General features: G+C 40.0%; 1 protein-coding gene and 1 long non-coding RNA gene across 2 annotated transcripts in view; both read right to left on the bottom strand.

The window, feature by feature from the left end:
* The window catches only part of Pnrc1 (proline rich nuclear receptor coactivator 1), a 3,509-nt gene extending 3,009 nt beyond the window's left edge, over positions 1–500 (bottom strand). Inside the window, exon 1 of the mRNA XM_033763174.1 lies at positions 3–500. Within this exon, the coding sequence (XP_033619065.1) occupies positions 3–361 (359 nt within the window). The 5' untranslated portion in view covers positions 362–500. The remainder of the gene's footprint in view (positions 1–2) is intronic.
* A 1,287-nt stretch (positions 501–1,787) lies between these two features.
* The window catches only part of LOC117286016, a 94,150-nt gene continuing 68,301 nt past the window's right edge, over positions 1,788–27,636 (bottom strand). The window contains exons 4-5 of the long non-coding RNA XR_004517145.1: positions 24,495–24,673; positions 1,788–3,440 (exon numbers count right to left, since the gene is read on the bottom strand). This is a non-coding gene — a long non-coding RNA (uncharacterized LOC117286016). The remainder of the gene's footprint in view (positions 3,441–24,494; positions 24,674–27,636) is intronic.

Genomic DNA, 27,636 nt, shown 5'->3' with positions numbered 1-27,636 from the left:
GCTGCTGATACTGATGGAAGCGACTGGGAAGCTGCCCCGCCGGGCTGGTTCGCACCTTCTTCTTCCGCCTCTTCTTCGGTGCTGCCCGCGGGGCGCCTCCCGCCACGGTTGGACTGCAGTGGGGCAGAGCTGCTGCTGGGGCGCGAGGCTGGGGGACCAGGCAGGGGCCGTCTCCCCCCAAGAAGTGAGGGAGGAAGAGAGTCGGGGGCAGCGCCCGGGGGTCCGGGATCCGGGGTACAGGCGGCGGAGCTGTGGTCACCATCGGGAGGGCCCCGAAGTAACCGCGGGCAGAAAAGCCAAGCGGCGCAAGACGGCCGCTCAAGACGAGCGGCTCCCGCTGCGGGACAGAAACGACAGTCATAGTGCTAGGAGTCGGGAGGCTCGGCAGGAAGAAAAGGAAGTGAAGCCCGTGATCACCGGACGGCGGCGGTTACTGCTGAGAGCCACAGAGGAGCGCGGTTCATGACTCGAGCGGAGGCGGCGCAGCAACAAATAGCCCTGGTCCGGGTTCGGAGTGTTGTTATCAGAGGCTCCGCCCCAGGCCCGCCCTCCTCCCTGCAGAAGCCCAATCCGTGTGTGACGATGGAGGCCACGCCCCTCGGGCTCCACCTCCATGGCCTGGGGAGAATCACACACAAACAAGCGGCTTGCTGCAGCCTGGCACAAAGAGCGCGTACTGCGCAGGCGCTGCCAACGGGTTCTTTCGGGAAGAGTCGGCCCCGCGAACAATGAAGTTCAGTTTAGGCCCCGCCTACCCTGCTCCCGCCTCTCCGGGGCACTGCGCCTGGCTGGGCCGCGCTCGGTCCGATTCGTCTCTGTGGGGGAAGGTAGGAGAGGCAGGAGGAGGAATTGGGAAACATCAGGGTCACGGATGCCTGCTCAGCTGTTGACCTTGAGGAAGTATCCGTTTTAACTCCAGCAGGAAAAAAAAAGATTTAAAAGAAGTTGTAAGAATTTTTTCCCTAACAGTCGTGATCAGCCTACATTTAAATACTAAAATACTAAATATGTATACGATATTTAGTAAAGTGTGCCCCCCCTTTTTTTTTCATTTACTCGGTTCAGCAACACTGTTCACTAGTACTAGAGATCTGAGTAAGAACCCAACAAGGACCATTAATGAGTGAACTGGCAGTTTAATATACAAAAAGTTCTCCATAAATCCGTAACAGGCATTAGGATTATTACCGTCTTGGTTCTTAAGGGATTGAGAACTAGGATCTCACAGCCTACAGCGACTTGAAGCAGCAGATGCTTTCCTGGCAAAGGGAGAAAGTGAAACTGCTCTGAATTTTTTATTAGCGAACCCTGGGTTACCCCTCAACTTCCCCAACTGCTCTCACAAAACACTTGTAGCCACCCATCAAACCTTGTTCCAGGAACTGGTCTTCAACGTAGATTATTTCATTTAAATCTCATAATAACTCTTAACGAATAGGTGCTGTACCTTTTAAACGGCTTTTACCAGGGAGAAAATTGAGACTCACTGAGGCTAAAGAACTTGTCAAAAGATCAGGCAGTAATTTAGCAGCTGAAAGAACAGAGTTTAACATGGTCTGTACTACCTGCCACGCTAGATTGTCAATTTTTATTTTTTTACCAGGTTTTGTAAGCACAATAATCTTCCGCTTCTCAGAACCAGTGTTTTACAGCTTTGTAGTGGTGACCAGTTGGTATTTAAAAACATGTATAGAGCCCGGAGTGGTGGTGCATGCCTGTAATCCCAGCACTTGGGAGGTTGAGGCAGGAGGATTACTGTGAGTTCGAGACCAGCCTGAGTTCCAGGTCAGTCTCACTACATAGTGAGACCCGGTCTCAAAAAAAAAGAAAAAAAAAGTTGTATAATTGGTAATGAAGTTGAATATCCAGAATAGTGGATCTCAGTAACTTTTTATAAACTTTACATTACACTGTGATCACTTGCTGGACTTTATCAATCTTGCTAGATTTTACTCAGTTTTGTGTCTGTGGCACTCAGTACATGGTAAGCACTCCTGTTCATTCAGTGAGAGAATCATACAGTCCCAGAGCCAGAAAAGATCATACAAAACTTAATTCAAATCCTCAGAACTATAAATTTTTTAAATTTATTAATTTTATTGGTATATTTAGGTATATAATATACTGAGACCTATAAATTTAATTTAATTTAGAATGCTCTGGGAATGGCCTGGCCAGAATTAGTGAAAAGAAATGGGCAAAGCTAGGCATGGTAGCACATACCTATTGTTGTCCGCTGTTTGGTCTGCAGAGTTTGGTTCAGGAGCTTGGACTGGGAGGGTAAGGTGCAGAATCACCAGGCAGACTCCCGGGGAGGTTTCTGGAACGCTTCCACTTTACTTAGGAAATGCACAGGCTTATATAGCTTACGTGCAGACAACCACGAGGGAAGAGCATGGGAGTAGCATTTGATTACATGGCACTTTCTTATAGGTTATGCAGATCCATACATTAGTGGAGAACATTGGGTGATATCTTATTGGCTAGACATGGTGAGGTGATTTTTCTTGGGCACGGTGAGGGAGTCATGGACTGGGGGCGGAGGTACAGCCTGTTAGACCGAGCCTCTATGCACTTAGGTGAGTTAGCTCAGCCTCAGAGAGGTCTTTGAGTTTGCTCAGAAGTCAGGAGTGCTGCACACCTGGTCCAGCCAGGCTTGAACTTCTCCCATAGTTCCCCCTTTTGTCTTTGACTCCAGAGCCTTGGCCAAGATGACCACATTTTTGTGAGTCTGGCCATATCTTCTTTGAGCCAGATGTTTAATTTTTAAAACAAACAATAACAAAATTATTCCCAAGACTGTCAAGACATAGGGCAAAGAAAGAATCAGCCTCTCACCCAAACACTTATTTGTGTCCATCCAGCCAAAATACCATCCCACAGGGTTTTCCAAATATTATCCATTGAGATAACATCTAATGCCTGAGTATCAATTTGAACAATAGTATGGGTTAATTCTAAGAGATGTTGTTTGAACAAGGGATCCCAAGTCTTCCATATATATTGTGACAAGTTTTTATAATGATTACAATTTTTACAGGGGTATGGAGTTACACAAATGTCTGGGAAGTTGACATGACACCTACTAAAAATCTTTGTAACAATTGTAATTCTTCCCATACCATATCCTTCTGAGTCTGTAAGGAAAGCACGGCTGTTCGGACATCAAGAAGATGTGTTGCTGACTGTCTGAGAGCCAGGGAGGTATTGTGAGCCAAATTATTAACAACTGTAGTGGTGGCAACTTGATTGCGGAGCGTAACTGCAGCTCTGGAGGCCTCAGATACTGAAGCAACAGTGGATGTTATGATGGCAACAATGGCTGAAATGACTAAATCACGTTTACGGCAGCAGGGGTGGAGCAGCAAATCGAAGAGGGGGGTCGCTGCCCTTTCCATTCCTCAGTTAAGTTAACTGGGATCCAAACTGCTGGTGGGTTCCTGCCAATATAAAAATACCAGGTAGAATTAAGGGGAAACAATGAGGGGTTGATGCAGGGAATAATACACACTTGCACATTATCATTAAGGCTAGAATTAGCCAGAATAAAAAAGAAGAGGGATGGGAGGCAGGCAGAAAAGGGGAGCATAGTAACTTTTGGGGTATAATGAAAATAATAGGTGGGGGGATGCAACAACAGCAGAACAGAAGAACGACAGGTATCAAAGACCGGGAATATGGAGGCAGGACCATATTAGCTTGGACAGACCCAGTGCAAATAGGTACTGTCGGAAGTTGAAAGGAGATTGGGGACCTTCCTGGAATAGAGGGCATCATACAGAGTCAACAGCACTCCTCCTGGCCCTCACGAGTCACGTCTTTGGAGTAACAAGCAATCCTGTGTGGAGAAGTTATTTGTAAAACACACTGAATTTGGGGAAACAGTGGAGTTTTATGAGGTGGAAATTACAGGTTGTGAAAAGTTTCCAAAGGAAGAGACAGGGTAGCTATAGGTTAGGAACAAGAGCCCATACTTGTGTGTTTGAAGAGGGAGAAGTAGCTCATTACGAATTGGCAGTGAGTGCTGCACACAGGAGAACAACCATCATTGGGCCATAATGGCTTTGGTAGTTTCAGGCGGTGCCATACTCATCGCTTGTGCACAAAGGGCTTTGAGGTCTGTGGTCTTCATCTGCGTTATGGAAGTCCTTCCAAACCTTGGGGGAGTGGGGGACCCACGGCGCCCAGTGTAACTGGATAAGCTTTGAAGGGTCAGGTCCCTATTTTAGTCTTTTTCAACATATTCTGAAAGAAAGCCTTATTTAAGTGAGACTCCTCATCACTAGAAGATTCACTCTCAGATGAGGGATCAGAAGAATCAGGAGACCGGTAAGATGGTGGCATCCGTGGTGGGGGCCGCCATCTTGGGCCCAGGAATCTGTGATGTTTCCTGTGATGAGTGGTTTTTGGCAGAGGTGCATCAGCGGCAGGAAGTGGAGAATTGGAGGGAGGGGCTGATGCTTCAGGAGAAGAAGAAGGTGGAAGAGAGAATTTGTCCATGCCATCTTTCCCAAGAGGTTCCTGGATGCCATCTTTGGGGCAACTTTGAGGCTCTTTTTCAGTTGGCATTTGGGCAGGAAACGCCTTGGACGCCTTAATAGTGTGAGGATCAAGACACTGAATAATCACTACTGAATAATTGCTGAAATGATAGGGAAAAAAATCCAACAGAAAGCAGATCTCCCCATGTTTTGCAGCACGCTGTGAGTTATGTATTGCATGTTCCCAGAGCTCAGCGTCTGTCACAACATCTGCACCCTCCATCCAAGGAGATGATGTAAGAACAGTCTCCTAGAAGGTGATGAAATGTTCTTTGGAAACTTTCATTCCCTGGTCTTTAACAATGCCTTTACCAAGGTGGCCTGTACCAGCTGTTCCTGACTTAAGATATTACCACGGCAGGGATCCTTACCCGCAACTTCAGTATTTATCTAGTATGCCCGAGCCCCACGTTGGGCACCAACCTATAATCTCACAGAAAATTCAAACCCACCCTGAGTAAATTATGATTTATCAAAAAATTATGATTATCAAAATTGTAAAATAGAAAAGGGCTGGGGGTGTAGTTCAGTGCAAAGGCTTTGGGCTCAATACTAGGACCCTATCAAAATTGTAAAATAGAAAAGGGCTGGGGGTGTAGTTCAGTGCAAAGGCTTTGGGCTCAATGGGGGAGGAGTGAGGAGAGAATGTAGAACCTCTGAAGTGAGGGTAAATTGTTCTTTTGTAAGATTCTCTACTTTTTCAGGCACTCCATTATTTTATGTAATATATTTTTGTTTTTTTGGTTTTTTGGGGTTTTTTTTTGAGACAGGGTCTTAGTCATAATACGTAGTTCAGGCTGGCTTGGGCTCACTATATAGTCCAGGCTGGCTTCAAATTTGCTATGTAGTTCAGGCTAGCCTCAAGGCAATCTTTCTGCTCCCAAGTGCTGGCATTCCAAGTGTGTCATTTGATTCTTACTGAAATCCTTTCCTGTGCATACAAATAGGTTCGCTCTTAGATAAAGTAATTTGCCCAAGAGTCACACCATGAATCAGGAACTAAATTAGTTTGACTCCTGAGGCCTCATGTAGGTCTCTTTTGACTATATCCCAAGGTCTTAGACTTAGCTTTCTGGGCATGATATCACACTGCCTTGAAGAATTGTTTAACCTTTAGAGAGCTGCTAATTGGTTGCCAGGTCAGTGGGACCTTGGTCAAAGACACCTATTTGTGGGTACCTGTTGTGTGAATGCTGGAGTTGATGCATGGTATATAATTTATTATTTATACCAGAAGGATAGGCTTCATGTGAGACCCTGGAATCTCTACTGTAAGAATTAGGGAGGCTGAGGCAGGAGGATCAATGCAAGTTTGAGACTGGCCTGAGCTCTATAATGAGTTCAAGTCTAGCCTAATCTATATAGCAAGACTCCGTCTCAAAAAAAAGGTAGGCTTATATCTGCCATAGTGGCACATGCTTATTATCCCAGTACATTAGAGAAACAGACAGAGGAGAGAGAACCCAGGGCAGACATTGTGTGAGAAGTGAAGCTTATTTCTTTAATACTGGTGTGCTGGCCAGTGGGCTGAGTCTGAAGGGGAGTTACTGTAGAGTACGGGAAAAACAAAGAATTTAAAGGAAAGGGGCTGGGTAATTGCCTTGAGGAATTTGGGGGAGGTAGATAGAGTGAGGTCATTCTTCTCTTTGTTGTTTTTGGTTCCGGTTCCAAACTTTCATTGCAGAGGCTGTTGGTGCCCATGGCACCCTTGGCATGGTGCTCCTTCCTACAAGGTTGCCTTACCCGCCAGTCATGACTCTTAGCTGCTTGGGAGGCTGAGGCATAAGGATGGTGAGTTCAAGGCCAGCCTGGGCAACATAGGGAGACCCTCTCTCAAAAGTCAAAAAAGGAAGGGAGGGAAAGGAAAGAAGGAAAGGGGAAGGGAGGGAGCCTTGCTGCTATGATAAATGGGAGTCAGGACTGTTACCGTGGAACTGGCAGATGTGTTCCAGACTCGTGTTTGACAAGGAAAGAATTGCCAAGTGTACACTCAGTAGCAAGTGGCAAAGCAGCTGCATTTATAGAAGATCACAGCAAGTTGTGCTCACAGAAGTCCATGCTCAGAAAAGTAAGGCACAGTCAGAAAATGGTGCTGGGGTGACAGAAAAGTAAAAGCACTGCACAAAAGTGATAGCATATAGAACAGCTATAGCAACTGCTGCCTAGATAAATCAGGCTTTTGGAATTTAAAGGATATGTACTTCAGCCCAAGTACTTTCTCTGAATCTCTGTGATTGACAGCAGTAACTGATAGGGTGCTGTGTTATCTCAGGGTGTTACTGGGTTTTGGAGTCTACTATAGGTGATTTCTAGGTTCTTTCTGTCCTGAACAAAGAATTGAGCAAGGCAAGTGCAAACAGTAATGAGGTTTTACATCTACTAAAGATAGGAAGAGAAACGGGCGATGCAGAGTAAATTTATGCCAAGTAAAAGTAAAAAAGTATGCACTATAAGAGAGATCTGGCAACTATGAGAACACAGTAGCAAAGTGCTCAGTGTTGACTGTTCTTTTCAAATCACTCTTTAGGCTGATGTCAGGTCTAGGCCATCCTATTGAAAACCGGGTGCTGGAGTTCTCAGGGGAAGTCTACATGCAGGGCTTTGGAAACTGTTCTGCTCATGTATCCTGAGATTAATAGGTCATACTAACTTCTCTGCCAGTCTTAGCCATATCCTACTTCCTGCCTTACTTCCACTTGAGAGAGACATATCTCCATAATTCTTCATGTAGTGCTGAGGGAGTGGAGGTTTCTGTCTGCATAGCTACTTCCTGGGATTATGTGCTCTACCTTGGGGTGTTGTTGCTCACTGACTGGGTTGAAAAAAAGAAGCCTATTCAAATGCAATGAAGAAATAATGAGTGTTAAGATGTCTGATAGCCGAAAGAAAGTAACTTTGCTATTAGTTTGGGGATGTAGAGCCCAAATATGAAAAGTAGTTTAGATTTCCACACTTCCTATGGAGGAGAAAGAATAGGAAAGAGGGATGTCAGAAAAAGTACTGAGAGCCTGAGATTCATAGCCTTAGCAAGATCATACATATTAAGGATCTAATAAAAATTAGAAGTCATGCTGGGTGTGGTGGCGCACGCCTGTAATCCCAGCACTTGGGAGGCTGAGGCAGGAGGATCACTGTGAGTTCGAGACCAGCCTGAGCTACATAGTGAGTTCCAGGTCATTCTCAACTACATAGTGAGACCCTGTCTCAAAAAACAAAAACAAACAAACAAAAAATAGAAGTCGCAGTACAGGTGCCTGTTTACTTATCTGCACCCAGAGCAATACTAATCTTACTTTTTGAAGTGGAGAGATCTTCCTTCAGCCTTCCAAATACTGGAATTACAAGTGTGTGCCATGATGTCCAGCTCTTTTTTTTTGAAATTTTGAGATGAGTCTTGCTAAATCACTAAATTACCCAGGGTAACATTAAAAATTTTAATCATCCTGCCTCAACTTCCTAGTGTTCTAGAATTTTAGGCTTGTGCCAACAGGCCTGGCAATTATTTAAATTCTGATTTGACCTTAACATTATGAAATCACTTAAAACATTTATTCCTTTTTGAAAAGGATTACTTTTATTTTCCAAATCTTAAATTTTTAACCTTGCTGATAACCCTTTATAAATAATCCTTATATGTGTCACTAATCCTCCAATCTCTTTTGCCTTACTTCATTTTGCTGAGTATTTTGTTTTTATTTTGTTTCACTATGTAGTTGAGACTCACCTGGAATTCACTATGTAGCCCAGGCTGGTCTTGAACTCACAGCAATCCTCCTGCCTCAGCCTCCCAAGTGCTGGGATTGTAGGCATGCGTCACCATGCCTGGTTTCTTGAAGTTTATTGATGTTCTTTTATCTAAGTAGTTCATGTTCTTACTAAGTATTCTAGGACAATTTTCTACATTAAATAAAGAAAGGTAGCAGACCGGGAGGATGCCTGGACAAACAGTTAACAGTTGACCCAGATTTGAGTAAAATTATCTTTTTTAAAAACGAGAGAGAAGCATAGTATCTGACAGACCTGGAATGAAATTTGGAAACTCAAATTTTATTTGGCATCCAGTTCAGCCCTAGTTGCTAGGTTGTTTTATCACTGCTTAAAAGGTGTTTGTTGATTCTTACTCTTAATGCTTTGGCATCCCCAAGACTCAACCACTCAATCTTTTTTATTTTTCCTGTATTTCTGTTTCCACTATCACTACTAACTAGACCAGCACTCAAGGATCAAACTTCAGTAGGAGGGCACTTCATTGGTTCAGACGGGATTGACCCTCATTAAACAAATGATCACTTTCAATGTGGTTCAACAAAACTTTCTAACTAGGCTGCTCTTGGTGGCTTCTGTCTACAGTGATGAGCCAGGATGGTGACATACCTATCTGTATGGCACACTTGGGACACTTCAGAGACCGTGGATAGAAGCATTGAGAAGACAGGCCATCCCAGCTGCCATGGTCTGAATGTTTGTCCACCTCCCCCAGATCCATTATCTTGCAATTCTAACCCCCAAGGTGATGGTATTTAGAAGTGGGCCCTTTTAAAATGAACCTTCATGAATGAATTAATGTCCTTCTAAAAGAGGACTAAGAAAGATTCACCCCATTGCTTTCTGTTTTTGTTTTTATAAGATCTTGCTATGTAGTTCAGGCTGGCCTTGAACTCAGTATGCAGCCTAGGATGGTCTTACATTTGTGGTGATCCTCTTGTCTCAGCCTGCTGAGTGCTGGGATTACAGGCACGTATTCCACACCCAGCTGTAATGATGCATTTTAAAGTCCTTGAAAAACAAGAAAAATTCAAATCCAGAGCTAGTACCAAGGAATAAATTATAAAAAAATCAGAGCAGACATAAATGAAATAGAGACAGAAACAAAACAAACAAAAATACAAAGAATTAATTGAAGGCCCGATTCTTTGATATAATAGCCAAGTTTACCAAGAATATTAAAGAAAAGACATAAATCTGTGTAATTAGAAGTGAAAAAATGAACACCACCCAAATCCATAAGACTATAAGCAAATATTGCACAAATCTGTATGCCAATAAATTGAACTCAGAAGAAACAGATTCCTATATATGTATAAATTAACAAAATGGAACCTAGAAGACTTAAAATCCTGAATAATTCAATAATAGGCAATGAAATTAAAGCGGTAATTTAAAAAACACTACCAACTAAAAACAGACCAGGACCTGATATATCACTGTTGAATTCTATAAAAACTTCAGGGAAGACATACTAATACTAATACTCCTGAAATGAACTCCTTAAACTCTGTAATAAAATCAAATGTAATGACTGTACTCCATAGTCATTCTGGAAAGTTATTGTTATTCTGCTTCCCAAGCCAGACAGGGATTCAGTAAGAAAAGAGAAGTACAATCCAATCTCTCTAATGAACATAGATTCAAAAATCCTCAATAAGATACTGGCAAACAAAATTCAGAATCATCAAAAAGATCATACACCATGATGAAGTAAGCTTTCCCTCAGGGATTACAAAGATGGTTAAACAAATGGCAAGCAATAAATGTTATCTACCACATAAGCAGACACAATGACAAAAATCATATGATCTCAATGGATGCAGAAAAAGCATTTTACAAAATCCAACATCTATTCATGAAAAAAAAAAACACCCTGAAGAATGTAGGTATAGAAGGATCTTATTTTAATCTAATAATAGCCATCTATGACAAACATACTGACAACATTGTATCAAATGGGGGAAAACTGAAAGCTTTCCCTCTGATATCAGGAACAAGACAAGGATGTCCACTAACACCACTTCTGTTCAACATATCCCTCAAAACATTAATCAGAACATCATGCAAGAGAAAGAAATAAAAGGGATACATATAGGGAAGGATAAAGTCAAAATATTATTTGCAGATGGTATGGTCCTTGTCTTAGCTACTTTTCTCATTGCTGAGGCAAAATACCCATTACTCAAAGTTAAAGGAGGAAAGGTTTATTTGGCTCACAGTCTGTAGAGGTTTCAGTTCATAGTTGGTTGGCTCCAAGGCAAGGTGGCATGGCAGGGGGCATCACAGAGGAAAAAATAGTTTTTTGCAGGCAGAAGGAAGCAAGCAGAAAGCTACAAGAAACAAGTCCCTTATATCTTATCCAGGCTACCCACCCTTAGGGCAGGTAGCACTCACCAACCAGGGAGAGACAGTCTTAATCCTAGCATCACACTATGATTCCCAGCATCATATCCTTGATGCCAGCATCACACACCCTAGATCCAGCCACTTCTGAAAAGCCCCACCCATGACTGCATGAGGCTTTGCGGGAACATCTAGACAGAAGCCATTACAATTCTCTATATGCCCGAAGAATTCTACCAAGAAATTTCTAGAATTAATAACCAATTTATCAGTGTAACAGAATACAAAATGAACACATAAAACAGTAATGTTCCTTACATTAATGATAAAATTACTGAGAAATTAGAAAAACAATACCTTTTTCAATAATATCAAGAAATGTGAAACAACTAGGGATTAATCTAACCAAGGAAGTGAAGGACCCCTACAATGAAAATTACGTCATTCTGAAAAAGGACATCAGAAAATGATAAGATATCCAATACTACTGGATTGGACTAACCAATAGAGTCAAACTGACTATACTTCTAAAACTGATACATAAATTTGATGTGACCCCAATCATAGTACCACAGCATTCCCCTCAGATCTAGAGAAAATAATTTTAAAATTTATATGGAAGCAGAAGAGACCCAGAATATAAAAAGTAATCTTGGGTAAGAAAAGCAAAGCAGGAGGCATTACAATCCCAGATTTGAAGTTGTATTACAAACTGCCACGATGAAAACAGCATGGTGCTGGCACAAACACAGACAGGTGGATCAATGGAACAGAATAGAGAAAGTACAAACAACCCCAGGCACATTCAGCTATTTGATCTTTAACAAAGGAGCCTAAAACATACGTTGGAGGAAAGTTTCTTTGTAAATGGTGCTGGAAAAATTGGATAGCCACATGCAGATGATTGAGTCTACACACATCTCTTACCATCTAGTAAATTAAAATGAAAATGGATCAAATATCTAAATGTTAAAATGGAAACAGTCTGCTGGAAAATAAGAGATAAAACCCATGAAGACATAGTTATAGGAAAGGACTTTCTAAACAGAACCCCAATGGCAGAAGAAATAATACTGAGAACCAACAAACGGGATCGCTGCACAGCAAAAGAAACAATCATCAGAGTGAAGAGATAACTTACATAATGGAAAACTATTTTTGCCAGCTATTCGTGAAACTGAGGACTAACATCTACAATATATGGAAGAATACAAAAGTAGACTACCTAAATAAAAGACCCAATCAAAAAAATGGGCAACTGAAATGAATAGACTCTTCTCCAAAGAAGTACAGATGGCCAATAAAATGTTCAACATATCTGGTCATTAGAGATTCAAATTATAGTAACACAGATAACATCTTACTCCAGACAGAATGCCTGCCTCTCCACCATCTTTGGAGCTGCCTGGAAATGTTTGGTGTTTTTCTGAGACAGAGTCTCACTGTGTAATTCAGGCTGCCATCAAATTCCTGATGAGTTCACTGCCTCAGCTTTCCTAGTGCTGGGATTGTAGGAATGTGGCACTCTGCATGGCTGTAGGTTTCATTTTTCTGTTCTTCATTTTAAAATCAAATGAATTAAAATTTTTGTCTTATTTCTCAAAACGAAAAAAATACCCAAATGAGTAAGCTGCTTTTTATTTGCCTATAAGCCCCTGGTACAAAAAGTGTTCCTTGCTACTCTTACTCAGTGCAAAATGTGGAGATCCATTTATTTAATCATTCTGGTTGTCTTTGATGATTTCATTTGACATCTCAAGAGTGAAACTGCTTCTAAGAAGTTTAAAATAAATTGAGAATGGATAGAAACACATTGTGCCAATTCTCATTTATTTTTTAGATGCCAGGACAGCCAATTCAGTCCTTAATTCAGGTCAGCTAAAATTCCATAAGGAAGAACATATTTGATTTTTTAAGACAATTGTATCGCCTCATGTGATGGTTGATTGATTATATCAACTTGAGTGAGAAACACCCAACTAAATTGGCTCAGCATAGTTCTGGGTGTGGAAGACCCACCCATCTTAGGGAGGGCTGTCTTCAGAATGGTAGAAAAAAGAAATGAAGAAGGAAGGCTGGCTTCTGTTTCTTCAGAGGAGCTCCAGTGTTCATCTTCACCTTGGACGTTGTCTCCTGGCTTCCAGCACAGACTCAGTCTTGTGACGCAGACCCTTTGGCTTCCTGATGCAGTGAGCTCCAGGCCTTTGACTGGATCCTTTAGATCCCACTCTTCCACACCTGACTCTGTGGGCAGCCATTGTAAACCAATCTTGTGAATTCTTATATATTTGTATATCTTGCATTAAATCTGTTTCTCTAGTGAGCACTAGCCAATACACACCATTTTTACTGTATTTGAACTAAGAGCAATATGATCAGATAGAATTTCATACTCTATAGCTCTTTTAGCTATGTAATACTAGGTTACAAAATGAACTTGTTTTAGAGAAATGCAAGAGTTTTATGCCTATGATTTTTAAGCCTGAAACTGTGCAAATAGTTTTTCTTTATCTTGTAACCCTGTAAAATGAAGAGAGAAAGAGAGAGAGAGAGAGAGAGAGAGGGAGAGAGAGAGAGAGAGAGATCGAATAGGCCAAAGGATTTCTGGCAGTTCTTCCTAAGAAAATTTAGAAATTTCAAAAACAATTAAATCAACAATGCTTGAGTTACTTTTTTTTTTTTCACTATGTAGCCCAGACTGGTCTCGGACTCACAGTGATCCTCCAGTCTCAGCCTCTCGAGTGCTGGTATTACAGGGGTGCATCACCATGCCCAGTGCTTGAGTTACTTTTACCATGTAATATTGCATGTAAAAACCTTGAAAGTTTCAGGTTTGTACAGGAAGACAAACCTAGTTTGTATTATTTTTAAAAATTCACACAGATAAACATGAGAAGAATGTTGGGATTATTTTGCCAAGTTTATTTGAGGTATTGATTATGATGTACAGCCAGATGTGACTCATTGCTGTAAATGCTGTGTCTACAATGATGTCATTAGCTTTTTGAGTTTCAGAGGCTAAAAGAGGATAGTATTATAGCCCAACTAGTATGTTAGCATACTGTAGTTCTTCTTAACATGTACAAGTGTATATAATGCAAGTAGTTTTGTTTTTTGTTTGTTTGTTTATTTTTTGTTGTACTGGGGGTGGCACTCAGGACCTTGTGCTTTCAAGGCAGGTGGCAGAACCACTGAGCTAAATCCCCAGCTCTGCAATAAGTTTTAATATTGTCATCCACATATCTTTAATTTCTTATGTTCTATAATTTATTTTCATTTTTATTTTGACACAGGGTCTCACAAGGACAGGCTGGCCTTGACCTTACTAGACAGCTCAGGCTGGCCTTGAACTCATAGCAATCCTCCTGCCTCAGCCTCCCAAGTGCTGAGATTACAGGCATGTGCCACCATGCCCAGCAATTTTTATGTTCTTAAGATACAGTACAACAATAAAAATCATTGCTTAGTGGCTCCCACCGGCCAGTAATTCATGCCCTACACACAAAGTCTATAGTTAGCCTCTTATTGCTCTATCCTAAAGTATAAACAGTCAGGCAAGGATCACCAGATTTTTGAGGATCAAACAAAAAGGAATAAAAGGGCTGGGGATGTAGCTCAGTGGCTCTGTGCCTGCTTCACAAGCACAAGGTCCTGAGTTTGATACCCGGTACAAAAACAAAACAAAGGAATAAAAGGAACTATTAAGACAGAGAGACTTTCAAAAAAACCAAAAAACCAATTCATAAATTGAAGAGCTTGTTCTTACAAACAATAAACAAAATAGACAAATATCCAGCTAATTTTACCCAAAAAAGGGTACACCTAACACTGCAATTAGAAATTAAAAAGCCAAAACCAGAATGAACAAAACCGAAATCTAGACTATTAGTAACTACTTTAAAAACTTACATTCCATAGAAACTAGAATAAATTGTTAGATTCCTAATTATATATGTTCCCAAAACTGAACCAAAGAAGATATTTAAATTCCTAATAACTCAATAACAGGCAATTGAGACAGTAATAAAAAAATCTACAAACTAATGAAAGTCCAGGACCTGATAGATTCACCACTGAATTCTACTAGAACAGGGGAGATTTAATACCAATATTCTTCAAACTCTTTAGTGAAATTAAAAGTGAAGGAATGGCCAGGCGTGGTCATGGTGGCACACACCTGTAATCCTAGCACTCAGGAGACTGAGGCAGGAGGATTGACATGAGTTCAAGGCCAGTCTGGGCTACATAGTGAATTCCAGATCTTCCTCAGCTACATAGCATTTCAAAAACCAAACAAACAAAGTGAAGGAGTATTGCCAACCTCTTTTTCTGGAAGCTAGCATACCTTGATTCCAAAACCAGACAAAGACTCTCAACTGAAAAAGAAAATTAACGCAGATCTCTTTAATGAATTTAGATACAAAGATCTTCAACAAGCTCCTGTCATCAGAATGCATCACATTCTTAAAAAGATCTACATCATGACCAAGTAGGCTTCATCACAAGGCTCCAAAGATGATTTGACATAAATCAATAAATGTAATATATCACATAAATAGAAGCAAGCACAAAAATCGCACGACCATTTCAATAGAAGCAGAAAAGGCCTTTGACAGAGTAACATTCATTTATGTCAAAACTTTGAAGAAATTGTGTATGGGAAGACCTTTTCTCAATTTGATACAAGTTATTTATGAGAAACCTACTGCTAATATTACATTGTATTCAGAGGGGGAAAACTGAAAGATTTTTCTTTAAAATCAGGAACAAGATATGGTATCCATTCTCACCATGTCTGTTATAATATTTGCACCTTTACTCCAATCAATCAGGCAAGAGGAAGAAATAAAAGGGAAATGTGCAGGGAAGGAAGAAGACAAACTCTGCTTATTCACAGATGACAACATCCTTTACAAAAAAGACCAGAAAGAATTCCACCACAGGCTCCTAGAACTAATATCAAAATTAGATAGTATAGCAGAATAGAAAATCAACACACACTCACAAAATCAATAGTGTTCCCTTATCCCAATAATGAACCCACCAATAGTGAACCCATCAAGAAAAATTAAATATGATTTATCCTGACAAAGGAAGTGAAAGTCCTCTATAATGAAAACTATAGTATTCTGAAAAAGGAGATCAAAGAGAAGATCAGAGAATGGAAAGATATCTCCTGTTCCTGGATAGGCAGAACCAATATTGTCAAAATGGTCATACTTCCAAAACTGATAGATAGATTTAATACAATTTGAAAATAACAACAGCATTATTTACAGAATTAGAAGAAACAACCATCTCAAATTCATGTGGAACAAGAAGAGACCTATAATAGAAATCCTGGGCATCAAGAGCAAAGCAGGTATTACAAGCCTGGGTTTCAAGTTATATTGCAAAGTAATAAAAACAGCATGATACAAAAACAGGCATGTGGGCAGTGGAACAGAATGGAGGATGAGGCACTTTCACCCATCTGATCTTTGACAAAGGAGCCAGAAACATGCTAAAGGAAAGATAGCTTCTTTAACAAAAGGTGCTGGGAAAATTGGCAACACACTTGCAGAAGATTGACTCTAGATCCATATCTCTCATCAGTACTAAGATGACCTCAAAATGAATCAAATATCATATTAAAACAGAAACAATCTGGGGCCTGGGATTGAGTTCAGTGGTTCCACTGCCTGCTTCACAAGTGCAAGGTCTCAAATTCGATCCCTGGTACCAAAACTATCCCAAACAAACAAACCAACAACAACAACAACAACAAAAAAAAATAACCCAATCTGCTGGAAGTTAAAATAGGTTAAAAAATGTTCTTGGTTTGTTTGAGACAGTCTTGCCTATGTGAGTTCTGGCCTTGAACTCACTATACAAGCCAGGCTGGCCTCAAAGTCATGGCAATCCTCCTGCCCCAGCCTCCCAAATGCTAGGATTACAGATGTATGCCACCACACATGGCTAAAATAGGTAAAACACTGAAGTCATAGGCATAGGCAAGGACTTCCTGAACAGGAGCCTAATTGCAAAAGAAATAACATGAAGAATCAATAAATAGGATGTATCAAATTAAGCACTTAACAGTTTACACATCATTTGGGCAGCATGTTTGTTTACATACTATCCAAAGCATCACTCAGGCAGGTGTTGTTTCAACCAGTTGGTTCTTGTATTGAATAAATTTGATAAAACTGTTGTTTTTATATTTTATGTTAATTATCTTGTAAAAAATTCTTAATGAAAAAACACGCAATTTTTGGTCATCCTGTATTTGAATAATTGGACTGTTAAGTGCTTTAAAACCTTTTTCCCAACAAAGGAAACAACCAGCTGAGTGAAGAGACAACCCACAGAATGGGGAAAAATTTTTGCCAGCTATTCCTTGGACAGAGGACTAATATTTAGAATATATAAAGAACTTTAAAAAATTAGGCCTGCCCCCATAAAAAAGACCCAATCAAAAAATGGGCAACATTTCTTGAGAACCAAGACCTGTCATGTAAAGGTACAAGATCCCAATAATGAATGTAGCCAGGGATTTAGCTCAGTGGTTCCTCTACCTGCCTTGCAGGTACAAGGTCCTGAGTTTGATCCCTGGTACCAAAAAAAGAAAAGAAAAGAAAAAAACACCCAAAGCCAATAATGAATGTGACTATACTGTATACCTAAAATGTACCAATAAACTTTAAAAAAATGGGCAACAGGAATGAATAGATGTTTCTCAGAAGAAATATAACTGGTCAATAAATACATGAAGAAATGCTAAACACCTCTGGCCATCAGAGAAATACAAATTAAGACAACACTAAGATTATATCTTATTCCAGAAAGAATGGCTGTCATCAAGAAATCAAATAAAAATAAATGCTGATGAGTTTCTGGGCAAAAAGAACACTTCTACATTGTTGGTGGGAATGTAAACTAGTACAAGAACTGTAGAAATAAGTATGGCAACTCTTCAAAAAACTAAAATAGAAATTCCATTCAGTCCAGCCCTATTCCCTTCTGGGTATCTTCCTGAAAGTTAAAGACATCATACCACAGTGACACATGCTTGCCCATGTTTATAGCAGCACTACTCATAGTAGCTAAATCTTGAAAGTGACCTATATGAGACCCTGCAGATTTAGCTCAGTGGTTCTGCCTGCCTCCCAAGTTCAATCCCTGGTACCCAAAGGAAAAAAGGAAAGTGACCTTTATGTCCATCAACAGATGAAAGGATAAAGAATATGTGTTGTTTGTAAACAAGAGTACTACTCTGTTAGAAATGATATATTTGAGTATCTATAGGGAAATGCATGTAACTTGAGACCATAAGTTAAGAGAAATAGACACACAAACTTATTACTTGATTTTTCTTATCTGAGAAACTCATAGTATGAATAAATTAAACAGCAAAGTAAGAGACAGATAATAAGAAATGGGGTAGATGTTTTGCAAATGGGAAGGGGATGAAGATATCAAGGGAGGGGGAGGTAAAGGAAGGTAGGGACACCTGAAAAGAATTAAAATGTGGTACGTACATGTACCAGCCCTTCATGATGAACATGATCATTACATACTCAAACATGTACTGATAAAAATTTAAAAATTTAAAATTTAAAAGAATATAGTACTACCTCAACATAATTTCAAAAATATGGTCAAGCCAGGTATAGTGGTATACACCTGAAATCCTAGCACTGTGGGAGACTGAGGCAAGATAGTTTTAAGTTTGAACCTATCCTGGCTAGTATACAAAACTCTGTCAAAAAAAGAAAAGAAGAAAGCAAGCAAGCAGGCGAGGATTTGGGAATGTAAGTCAGTGAGAAGGCCCTGGGTTCAATCTCCAGTATCACATACAAAAAAATGATCATTAAAATATTTCTAAGGAAAAACAAGTCACACAAAAAGCATTATAATTACAATAGTATCTAAGATCTCAGCTTGAGGCTAGAGGACAATGGAAGAGTAACATCAAAAGTTCAAAAGTAATTCCAACTTAGAAGTCTGTTTCCCCTAAAACCATCAGTCAAGCATATGGATAGGATAATGGTCTTTCAAATACAAAACCTTAAAGTAGTTGCTCCCATTCAGTCCTTCTTGGGAAGCTCCTACAAGTGCTTCACTGTACAGAACAAACTTAAGAGAAAGCTTGGAACCAGGAGATTCTACTTAGGAGATGAAAGAAACTAGGGTAAGTGTGAGAGGTCACCCTGGAATGACAGCTGTACTTGTGGTTGTTCTTTGATTCCTAGTCAATGTAACTCTATTTTGTAGTAGGCCCTCCTTCAGCTGTCTGTAGGCCTCCACTGGGTGCTGAGGCCGTGTGCCAAATGTCGCAATAATAAGAAGGTCATCCACCAATGTGGCTAGACAGTGCTTGCTGAGATTTTCGGAGTTCCTGATAGTGTAGTGGGAGTAGGGTACACAACTTTTCCCAAGGACCCATCTTGCTTTTGATCCTGCTTTTGCTGTTGTAATTAACGGCCTATAAAACCAGTAGCCTAGCACAGGGAGTTTGACTTTGGCAACCCACAAGTTATCTACTGCTCTGTATTGGACTGTAGGCCCCCTCTGAGTTTGGAAGTAGGCTCTTTTTAGATTTTTTTCAAGAAAATCCATACAACCATGGTCCAGAGAATAATCAGGCCTGACTACAGCAGGCAAAGGGATGAATCAGAGGGTGGGGCTTCAAAGAAAAGATTAAACGGGTAACATCTAGGATGTGTTTTAGGACTCAAGAAGAGGTGTACTCTTCTGGAAAAGAGCTTGGGGATAAATTAATATTGGATAAATGAAAAAGGAAAAGAACAAGGCAATTATTCTACAAAACAAAAGTATAAGAAAGAGAATATCTTCATAGTAAGACTCATTATATGCAAACAAATACCAAAGGAATCCATATTTATGACATAACTGCACTAGGAAAATGGGGAAGGAGAATTTATGTATGTATGTAGATGTCAATAAATGGGATTCTGGTAATAATAGAATCCTCATTTTCAGGCTGAAGGTATAGCTCATTGTATACTTAGCATGAGTGAAAAAGAAACAATGAGCGAGAGAAGAAAGAAAAAGAAATCCTATCTTCATAATAGGAAGTCAATCAATTTATATCTTCAACCAAAATTTTCAAATGTTGCATTTTATACATTTCCTTTGGAAATATAAAGGTCAACACTGAAAGGAATAGATAAGAGTGCTGAAAATCACCTGGGGAAGTAGGGAGTGCACAGGAGGAACAGGTAGTCAGTGGTAGTCCTAGAGACTTCGGATTATGTTTTAGGCTTTGTCATAGTTATTTTCCTTTAAACAAAAAACCAATGATTGTCAAAAAGACTGACAAGGGCTGAGGGTGTAGCTCAGTGGCAAAGCTCTTGCCTAGCATACAGGAAGCCCTGGGTTCAGTCCACAGTACCACAAAAAATTAAAAAAATAAGACTGACAAATTTCAAAGTTGAAAGAAAGGTAGAGAGGTATGCATGCACAGGGTAAGCACAGGCAAGAAATAGAAAATAGTCCAGAAAAGTTGGGAAATTAGAGAATCATAATGAGAATTCATTGTGTGTGCTGTGGGTACCACTAGAAGGTAGGGAATAGGGACAGCACATGGAGGTGAATAGATTAGGAGGAGACAAAAAAAAAAAGGAGCAAGACACCACTTTTCCTAAGAGCTGAACCAAGTGAGAGAGGATGTATGAATAGATATGTATTCTAAAGGAATAGATATATGAGAACTATTCCAGGTACAAGTGACAGGATTTGGCTAATAGAATGTAAGGAGAAGGAGAGACGACTTGGATGTTTTTCCAGTCATGTCACCTGGGAATTCTCAGGCCAAAATCTATTTTGGTAATTACAATAGTTTTTATCATTTCCCAAAATTGACTTGAAATATTTGACTCTTAAGAAAATAAAAGCAAGCCGGGCATGGTAGCACACGCCTGTAATCCCAGCACTCGGGAGGCTGAGGCAGGAGGATCACTGTGAGTTCGAGACCAGCCTGGGCTACGTAGTGAGTTCCAGGTCAGACTCAACTACATAGTGAGACTCTCTCTCAAAAAAACAAACAAAACAAACAAAAAAAAGAAAAGAAAAGCAGGAAATTTGGCCATAAGATCCTAAAACTCTTCCATTGGTAGGCTCCTCCTACATCCCTTCAGGGTCATTATGAAATTCTAAGATGTGAAACAATGTATTACACTGAACAAATATGGGGATTCTGTTATGGCTGTTACTGTTTTCAAGATATTGTGACAATTTCTGAGGTCAGTTCCAAATGAAAAGTTTCAAAATACATTTCAAGCTATTTCATCAACATTGAGCAATGATAGCTATTGCCATCTTGTTATCAACAGGCTTCAAAATGGAATACCTTTCACTGTGATTTTATCTTTATATAAAAGATAGTGGATTGATTGATGGCCCCCTGCAAAGGATGTGTCTGTATCTTAATCCATAGAACCTATGATTGTTATTTGGAGAGTCTTTACAAATTTTATTAACTTCTCAATCTAGAGGTGAAGTCATCATCCTGGATTATTACGCATAGGTTATAAACCTAGTGTCAAGTATCCTTATATTTTTTTGTTTGTTTTGGTTTTGAAACAGTCTTACTAAGTAGTTCAGGCTATCCTTGAGTTTGAAGTGTAGCCCAGACTGGTCTCGAACCCCCAGGATTCCTTCTGCCTCAAACTCCCAGGTGCTAGGATTATAAGCATATACCACCATGCCAGCTACGTGTCTATGTTATGACTTATATCTAGATGTTCCCTCAATGCCTCATGTACTCATAGGAAGGGCTTTTGAAGGGTGATTGAATTATGGGGGTTGGATAGCTGATTTGCTGTTAGGAGGCGGGATGTCTTTGGCAGAGAAGGGTCATCAGGGTTGTGACCTGGTAAGTGTGTCTCCATCCCTACGTCCTTTTTTTTGTTCTCTGCTTCCTGGCTTCCATGAGGTAAGCAGGTTTTCCTCTGTCATGCTCTTCTTCAGTGCTGGCTGACCACGGACTAAAAGCTGAGCCAAAAGAAACCTCTGTTCCTTTAAGCTGCAGTTGTTTGGTATTTTGTCCCAACAAGTGACTAACACCTTATTATAAGAGACACACAGAATGGAAACACAGATTTTGCCTTCTGTTCTTACAACTATTTTGAGATTAAAATCCAGATTTGCTCTTTTAAATCACCCAGTGTAGAAAATTGATTTTTTAAAAATTATTTAAGGTAAATCAAAAATGACAGTAGCAACTAGGAAAATCCAAATCTTTGATTTTTTTCTTTTGTTTTCAGGGAAGCCATTGGTGAGAAGTAGAACTAAATACTATCTAGTAAATCAAATAATGGCAATAAGATGTTGAATTGAGCATTGTGGCAAATGCCTGTAATCCCTGGGAGACTGAGGCAGGAAGCTTTAAAGTTCAAGGCCAGCCTGGGCACAATAGTGACTTAGCAATACCTTGACCAAAAAAATAATTAAAATACAAGGTGCTGGAAATGTGGCTCAGTGCAAAAGCCTAGAGTTCAGTCCCCAGTAATACACACACACACACACACACACACACACACACACACACACACACACTAAAAGTCATGAACTGATTTGTAAACTGACTAGTTTTTTTTTTTTAATTACATTTGAAGGCTTGCTGTGAAGTCACATGGTCTGCTTACTGGTTCCAATGAATAGTTATCTCTCTAATTTGATTCAGTTCTAATATTTCTTTGTTGATTTTTTGTTTAGTTGATCTATTTATGACAAGGGGGTACTGAGGTCACCCATTACAATTCTTTTAGTGCATATTTGATTTTTTTCATGTCCATTATATTTACATAGTTGGGTATGCTGGTATTTGGTGCATATATTTTTTTTCCAGTACCAGGAATTGAACTCAGGACTATGCACTTGCCGGGGAAGTGCTGTGCAACTAAGCTAAGTCCCTAGCCCCTACATATATATTTATGATTGTTCTCTTGCTCTTAGATTGTTCCCTCTTCAAGGATATAGTAACATTCTTTGTCTCTCTTAATCAATCTTGGCTTGAAATCCACTTTGCCTGCAAATAGAATAGCTACCCTTGCTTTTTTCCAGGTTCCTGTGACATGGAATATGGTTTCCATAATTTTCCTAAGCTTTTCTTTTCTTTTATTTATTTTTTATTTTATTTTTTATTTTTTGCCTTTTTTGGACAGGGTCTCACTATGTAGTTGAGACTGACCTGGAACTCACTATATAGCCCAGGCTGGTCTTGAACTCATAGCAATCCTCCTGCCTCAGCCTCCTGAGTGCTGGGATTACAAGCATGCGCCACCACACCCAGCTTTTTTTTTAAAGCTCTTCTATTTTTTAAATCTGTATTTACTCTAGAGTCACTATGTGTTTTATTATGATCACCATAATTGTAGTTATCTGAGAGATTATTTATGATTTGTTTTTTCTTTTCTAGAGCCTCATTCATCCACTTTGCTACTTCCACTATTACCACTTCAGAGAAACTAGGTGGGAGATTTTTAAATTGTCCCACCTCATTGCCCTCTGGGTTTGCCTTTGGTGAGCTTTCTAGCTCTGAGGTTGCATCTTGCTTAAGTGTCCTTTCATTTTCTTTCTTCTTTTTTTCTTTTTTGTTTTAACTCCTGCATTGATGCTTATTAATTAATTGCTTGTGCCAGGTAGGTTTATTGCTAGTATTTAGAATCCTTAAAAAATGAAGACTTCTCAGAAATGTCTTCCAGGTGTATCTGGCTTTTGGGTTCTTAGTCTGTTGCAAGATCCTGCCTCTTCAATTTATTGGAGATGAGAAATTGCTATTTGACCTAGTCTCTGGTTCTTTGGCACTGGCTTATAGTATTATTTATGACCCTTAGGAAGTCTGTCTTGGCGTACCAGCAGGAACAACTGATTAGAAAAATTAGTCACCCTGGCTAAAGTAGGACAATCAACAATAACAAAAGCATCAAACATAGCCTAGAAAATGACAAACTGGTGAATATTAGTTGGTCACCTTTAACCATATAAACAGGATTTATAGTTACATAACAAAATCTAAAACAAGCCAGAAAATTGTATAGAGTACGTATGCCCTCAATATGGTGATTTCTTAGGGGAGAAAATTTAAAAGAGGTTGGAAGAAAATAGAGGAATAGAAGAAGGGTAAGAGACTAGAAGCAATGCTGGAGGACATAAGATTACACAAACTTTGGGAAACTGGTGAAGAAGACAGGCAGGAAAGAGAAGGAAGAAAAAAACAAGAACAGAACAGAATAAGAACAAACAACTAGAAACAATGTTTACACTAATATAAAAACAAGAACAGACAATTGAGAAAAAAAATGAAAAAAATGTACACTTCAGGACATGTTTCTGCTGTCACTGGTAGACAGAGTGGGCAGACCCCAGATCCATGTTGATTAATATCAGCGAGCCTGTACCTGTAGTTCCACTGAAGTTCAGGCTAGTTTCTGGCTGTGAAACTTGAACCGGATTTGTTCAGCCAAAAACACTCCCTGTGCCTCCTGCTTGAACTTGCTTCTTCCTCCCCCTGACACTGGCAGCCACTAGCTGGAGCCAGCCTGTAGCTGCTCTATTGGCCTCTCTCCAATGGCTATCAGCCAATCACCCTCTCTGGGGGGATGTCCAAACCTAAATAACTCACCAGCCACCAAAGTCTACTGTGTCTACCACTCCACTCTACTATCCCATCCCTCCATGGAGGCTTCTGGGGTCACCCATAGACACCGTTCTGTCTACAGGTTTGAGTCTTTCTCCCCATGCAGGAACCATGGGCTCAGGGAGAAAGTGCTACTTGCCACCTCCTTCTACATTGAGGTCTCTCTCTTCACTCTCCCCATGGACTTCAATTCTTACTTCAGATCTTTGCTGGGTCCTGGTGACCCACTTTTCTTCTTCACTTCTTCATGTTGTTATATTCCAGCAGCTGGACACCAAATCTTGGAGTGCTATTCAGTACTCCACCATCTTCCTCGAAGTCTGTTCTTGAGTCCACTTTTTCCCAGCTGAGTAAAGTAAAATAATCTGTCCAAAGTCTAGAGTTAAGGATAGAACACAGCACACAGAATGGGAGAAATTATTAACAATTATTAAAACTACACTGTCTGGACAAAACTAATAGGTTGGTTATCCCCTTTCTGAGATGTTTGGAACCAAAGGTATATTGGATTTTATTAATATTCAACTTTTAGTATATTTACACATACATAGTATGATGGAGATGGAACCCAAGTCTAAATATTCATTTATGTTTCATATCAGAGGCATGGACTAAAGGCAATTTATGCAATATTCTTATGTATTCTTAGATGACACACCTGTAATTCAAGTACAGTGGAAGGCTGACACAGAACGATTACAAGTTTGAGCCTAACTTGGGTAATTTAGTGACTTAGTGTGCCTGCATTTTGAATGACTACAAATGGTGGTCTCACTATGTTTCCCAAGCTGACCTCAAACTCGTGGTTATTCTCCTGCCTCAGCTTCCTGAGTGCTGAGATCACAGGTGTACACCACCATGCTCATTCTTGTCATTGTCACTTTAGGGAAGAAACACATCTTCCATCCCTGGGCAGTGCTGTACTGATTAAGGAAAATGTGCAACTTTTTACATTTTAAGCAGGTAAAAGTGGAGAATTTCTGGTGGTAAATAAAGTGGGGGCCTGGCATAATATACCTTAATATGTAGTCCCATTCAGTTACATTAAGAGGGTCAAGGAAATCACTTGGTTGGAACTTTCTCTGAATAATAGGGAACAATGCATTGGATTACAAACTAAAAACTTTTTCTACTCTAAAGTTATTGTTTAAAATTTTTAAAATAAGCAAGTCCTGACCTGCAGCAAAATGAATAATAAATATAGCCTTTTGCACCATGAAAGATGTGTCTTTTAAACTGGTTGTGGAGTTGCAAGCCTATAACCCTAGCAGTCTAGGAGGCTGAGGTTGAGGCAGGAGGATTGCAAGTTTAAGCCCAGCTTGGGCAGCTTAATAATTTAGCAAGGTCTTGTCTCCAAATAAATAAATGAATGAATGAATAAATAAATAAGCTGGGGTTAGAGCTCACTGTGAAAGCCTCAGTTTCAATCTCCAACACCACAATACCAACAAACAAAAACAAAGAAACCCCAAACAAGCAAACAAAAAACCCCAACGAAAACAACAACAACAACAAACAGTCATGATTCCAGGACACTTAAATAGCAATGTAGGGCAATAATCCAAAACAGAAAGAAGAAAAAAAAAAAACCACGAGTGAGCATAGGACTAAGTGCAGTAGAGACAGAAGTTTATTCCTTTAGTGTTTAAGAAAAAGTCTTGGAAAGTTCCAAGTACAAAGGTTGGATCTTTTATCTGTTTAACCAAATACTCCAGCTTCTCACCCTCTGAAAACCAGTTATACCCAGCTGGCTGATCTTCACTGTTTGCTTTTTCAGCCTAAGACATATCTGTTCATAAATTACATGAACTTATTTTTTTTCCTTTTTTTTTTTTTTTTTTGCTCCTGCTGAAGTTCAGTTCCAGGGCTTCGCATATACTAGGCAAGAACTTACCACTGAGTTACAGCCCCAGCCCCACACAAGAACTTCTTAACCTATCTCTCCTAACTGAGTATGTATAAAGCTGTGTGTGATGGCACACACCTGTAATTCAAGTACTCTGGGAGCCTGAGTCAGAAGATCACAAATTTGAGCCCAGTCTCGGTAATTTAGTGACTGAGGAAGATCCTGTGTCAAAGTAAAAATTTAAAAAGGGCTAGGGGAAACAAAATGGCAGGGTGGTGATAAAGTGGCAAAATTCAGCCTCTCAGAGATCTGGAATATAGACATTGGAAAACAAAAACTTATCAAAAAAAGAAAGAAAAAGAAAAGCCAATCACCGGGAAACAGGAAGAAACTGACAGGAAAAATTAGAAGCTACGGACCTGTTGGAAAGATGGTATACAATGCAGAGAAAAGGAAACAATATGAAATGTCTGCTTGGCTCTCAAGCTTGTAGGAAGGGAAACTGGGTTCCTCAAAGCAAGGTAAGTGCCAGGGGCTGGGAGATCCTGGGAGAAATGGCAGCAGAGCCGTGGCCTTTGTGGGTTTTTCCTCTAAGACAATGCCTTCTACATGGCAGGCAATAGCTGGAGAGGGATTCACTCAGGTGCTTGCAATGTCACCAGAGTTCTTGATGCAGTGCCATTTTGAGGAGAGGTTGATTAAATAAATCTGGGACTCAGAACAACTAAAAACCAACTTTGCTCCAGGGTTCTCAGTGTTACCCTCCTACAGTGACTAGGTGAGAGACAGCCACAGGCAAACTAGAAAGAGAGCCCCAAGAAGTTTAAACTCAGGCAGGGAAGGATGGGGCCCCACCCTTCATGGTGAGAAGCCAGGCCTGGTTTGAGATGCACTCAGAAACAGCTATGTCTAAAAGTGCCTGCCAGTGTCAAGTACTTGAACCCTTGCCCTGTTGCCTAAATCCACAACAGATCTGAAGTCTGGCTGCCTTCCTCATCCACCAACATGCACAAGGATGTGTCTCTGTGTAGACAGCCACAGACTGACCTGAACAGAGGAGCCTATGGAATAGGGGAAACACCTTACAAATCCACAGGCCATAAGGCTGGGCAGAGAAAATTGAGACTTGCTGGACTCCAAAAGTGGATCCTAAAAGGAAACCATTCATTCAAAAATTGACTCATTTTGGGTGCATTCTTTTTTGTTGTTGTTCTTTTCTTCTTTTTTTCCATTTTTAAATTAATTTTATTGGTACATTTAAGGTATACAATGAAATGACATCTATTATTGGAAATTTACACCTTTACATAACCCACCTTGTTTCTTTTTATTTTCTTTTTTTTCCAGTACCGGGGATTGAACTCAGGTCCTTGCACTTGTGAGGCAGGTGGTGGAACCACTGAGCTAAATCCCTGGCCCACCTTGTTTATTTTTTCCCCATTGCCCTGCCCTCCCTTCAACCCCTCCACCTCTCCCTATCTACAAAGACTTTG

This window comes from Fukomys damarensis, unplaced genomic scaffold, assembly GCF_012274545.1.
Source record: "Fukomys damarensis isolate Sample0158 unplaced genomic scaffold, DMR_v1.0_HiC HiC_scaffold_14, whole genome shotgun sequence".
NCBI lineage: Eukaryota > Metazoa > Chordata > Mammalia > Rodentia > Bathyergidae > Fukomys > Fukomys damarensis.
This window is presented reverse-complemented; position numbering and strand designations above follow the sequence as displayed.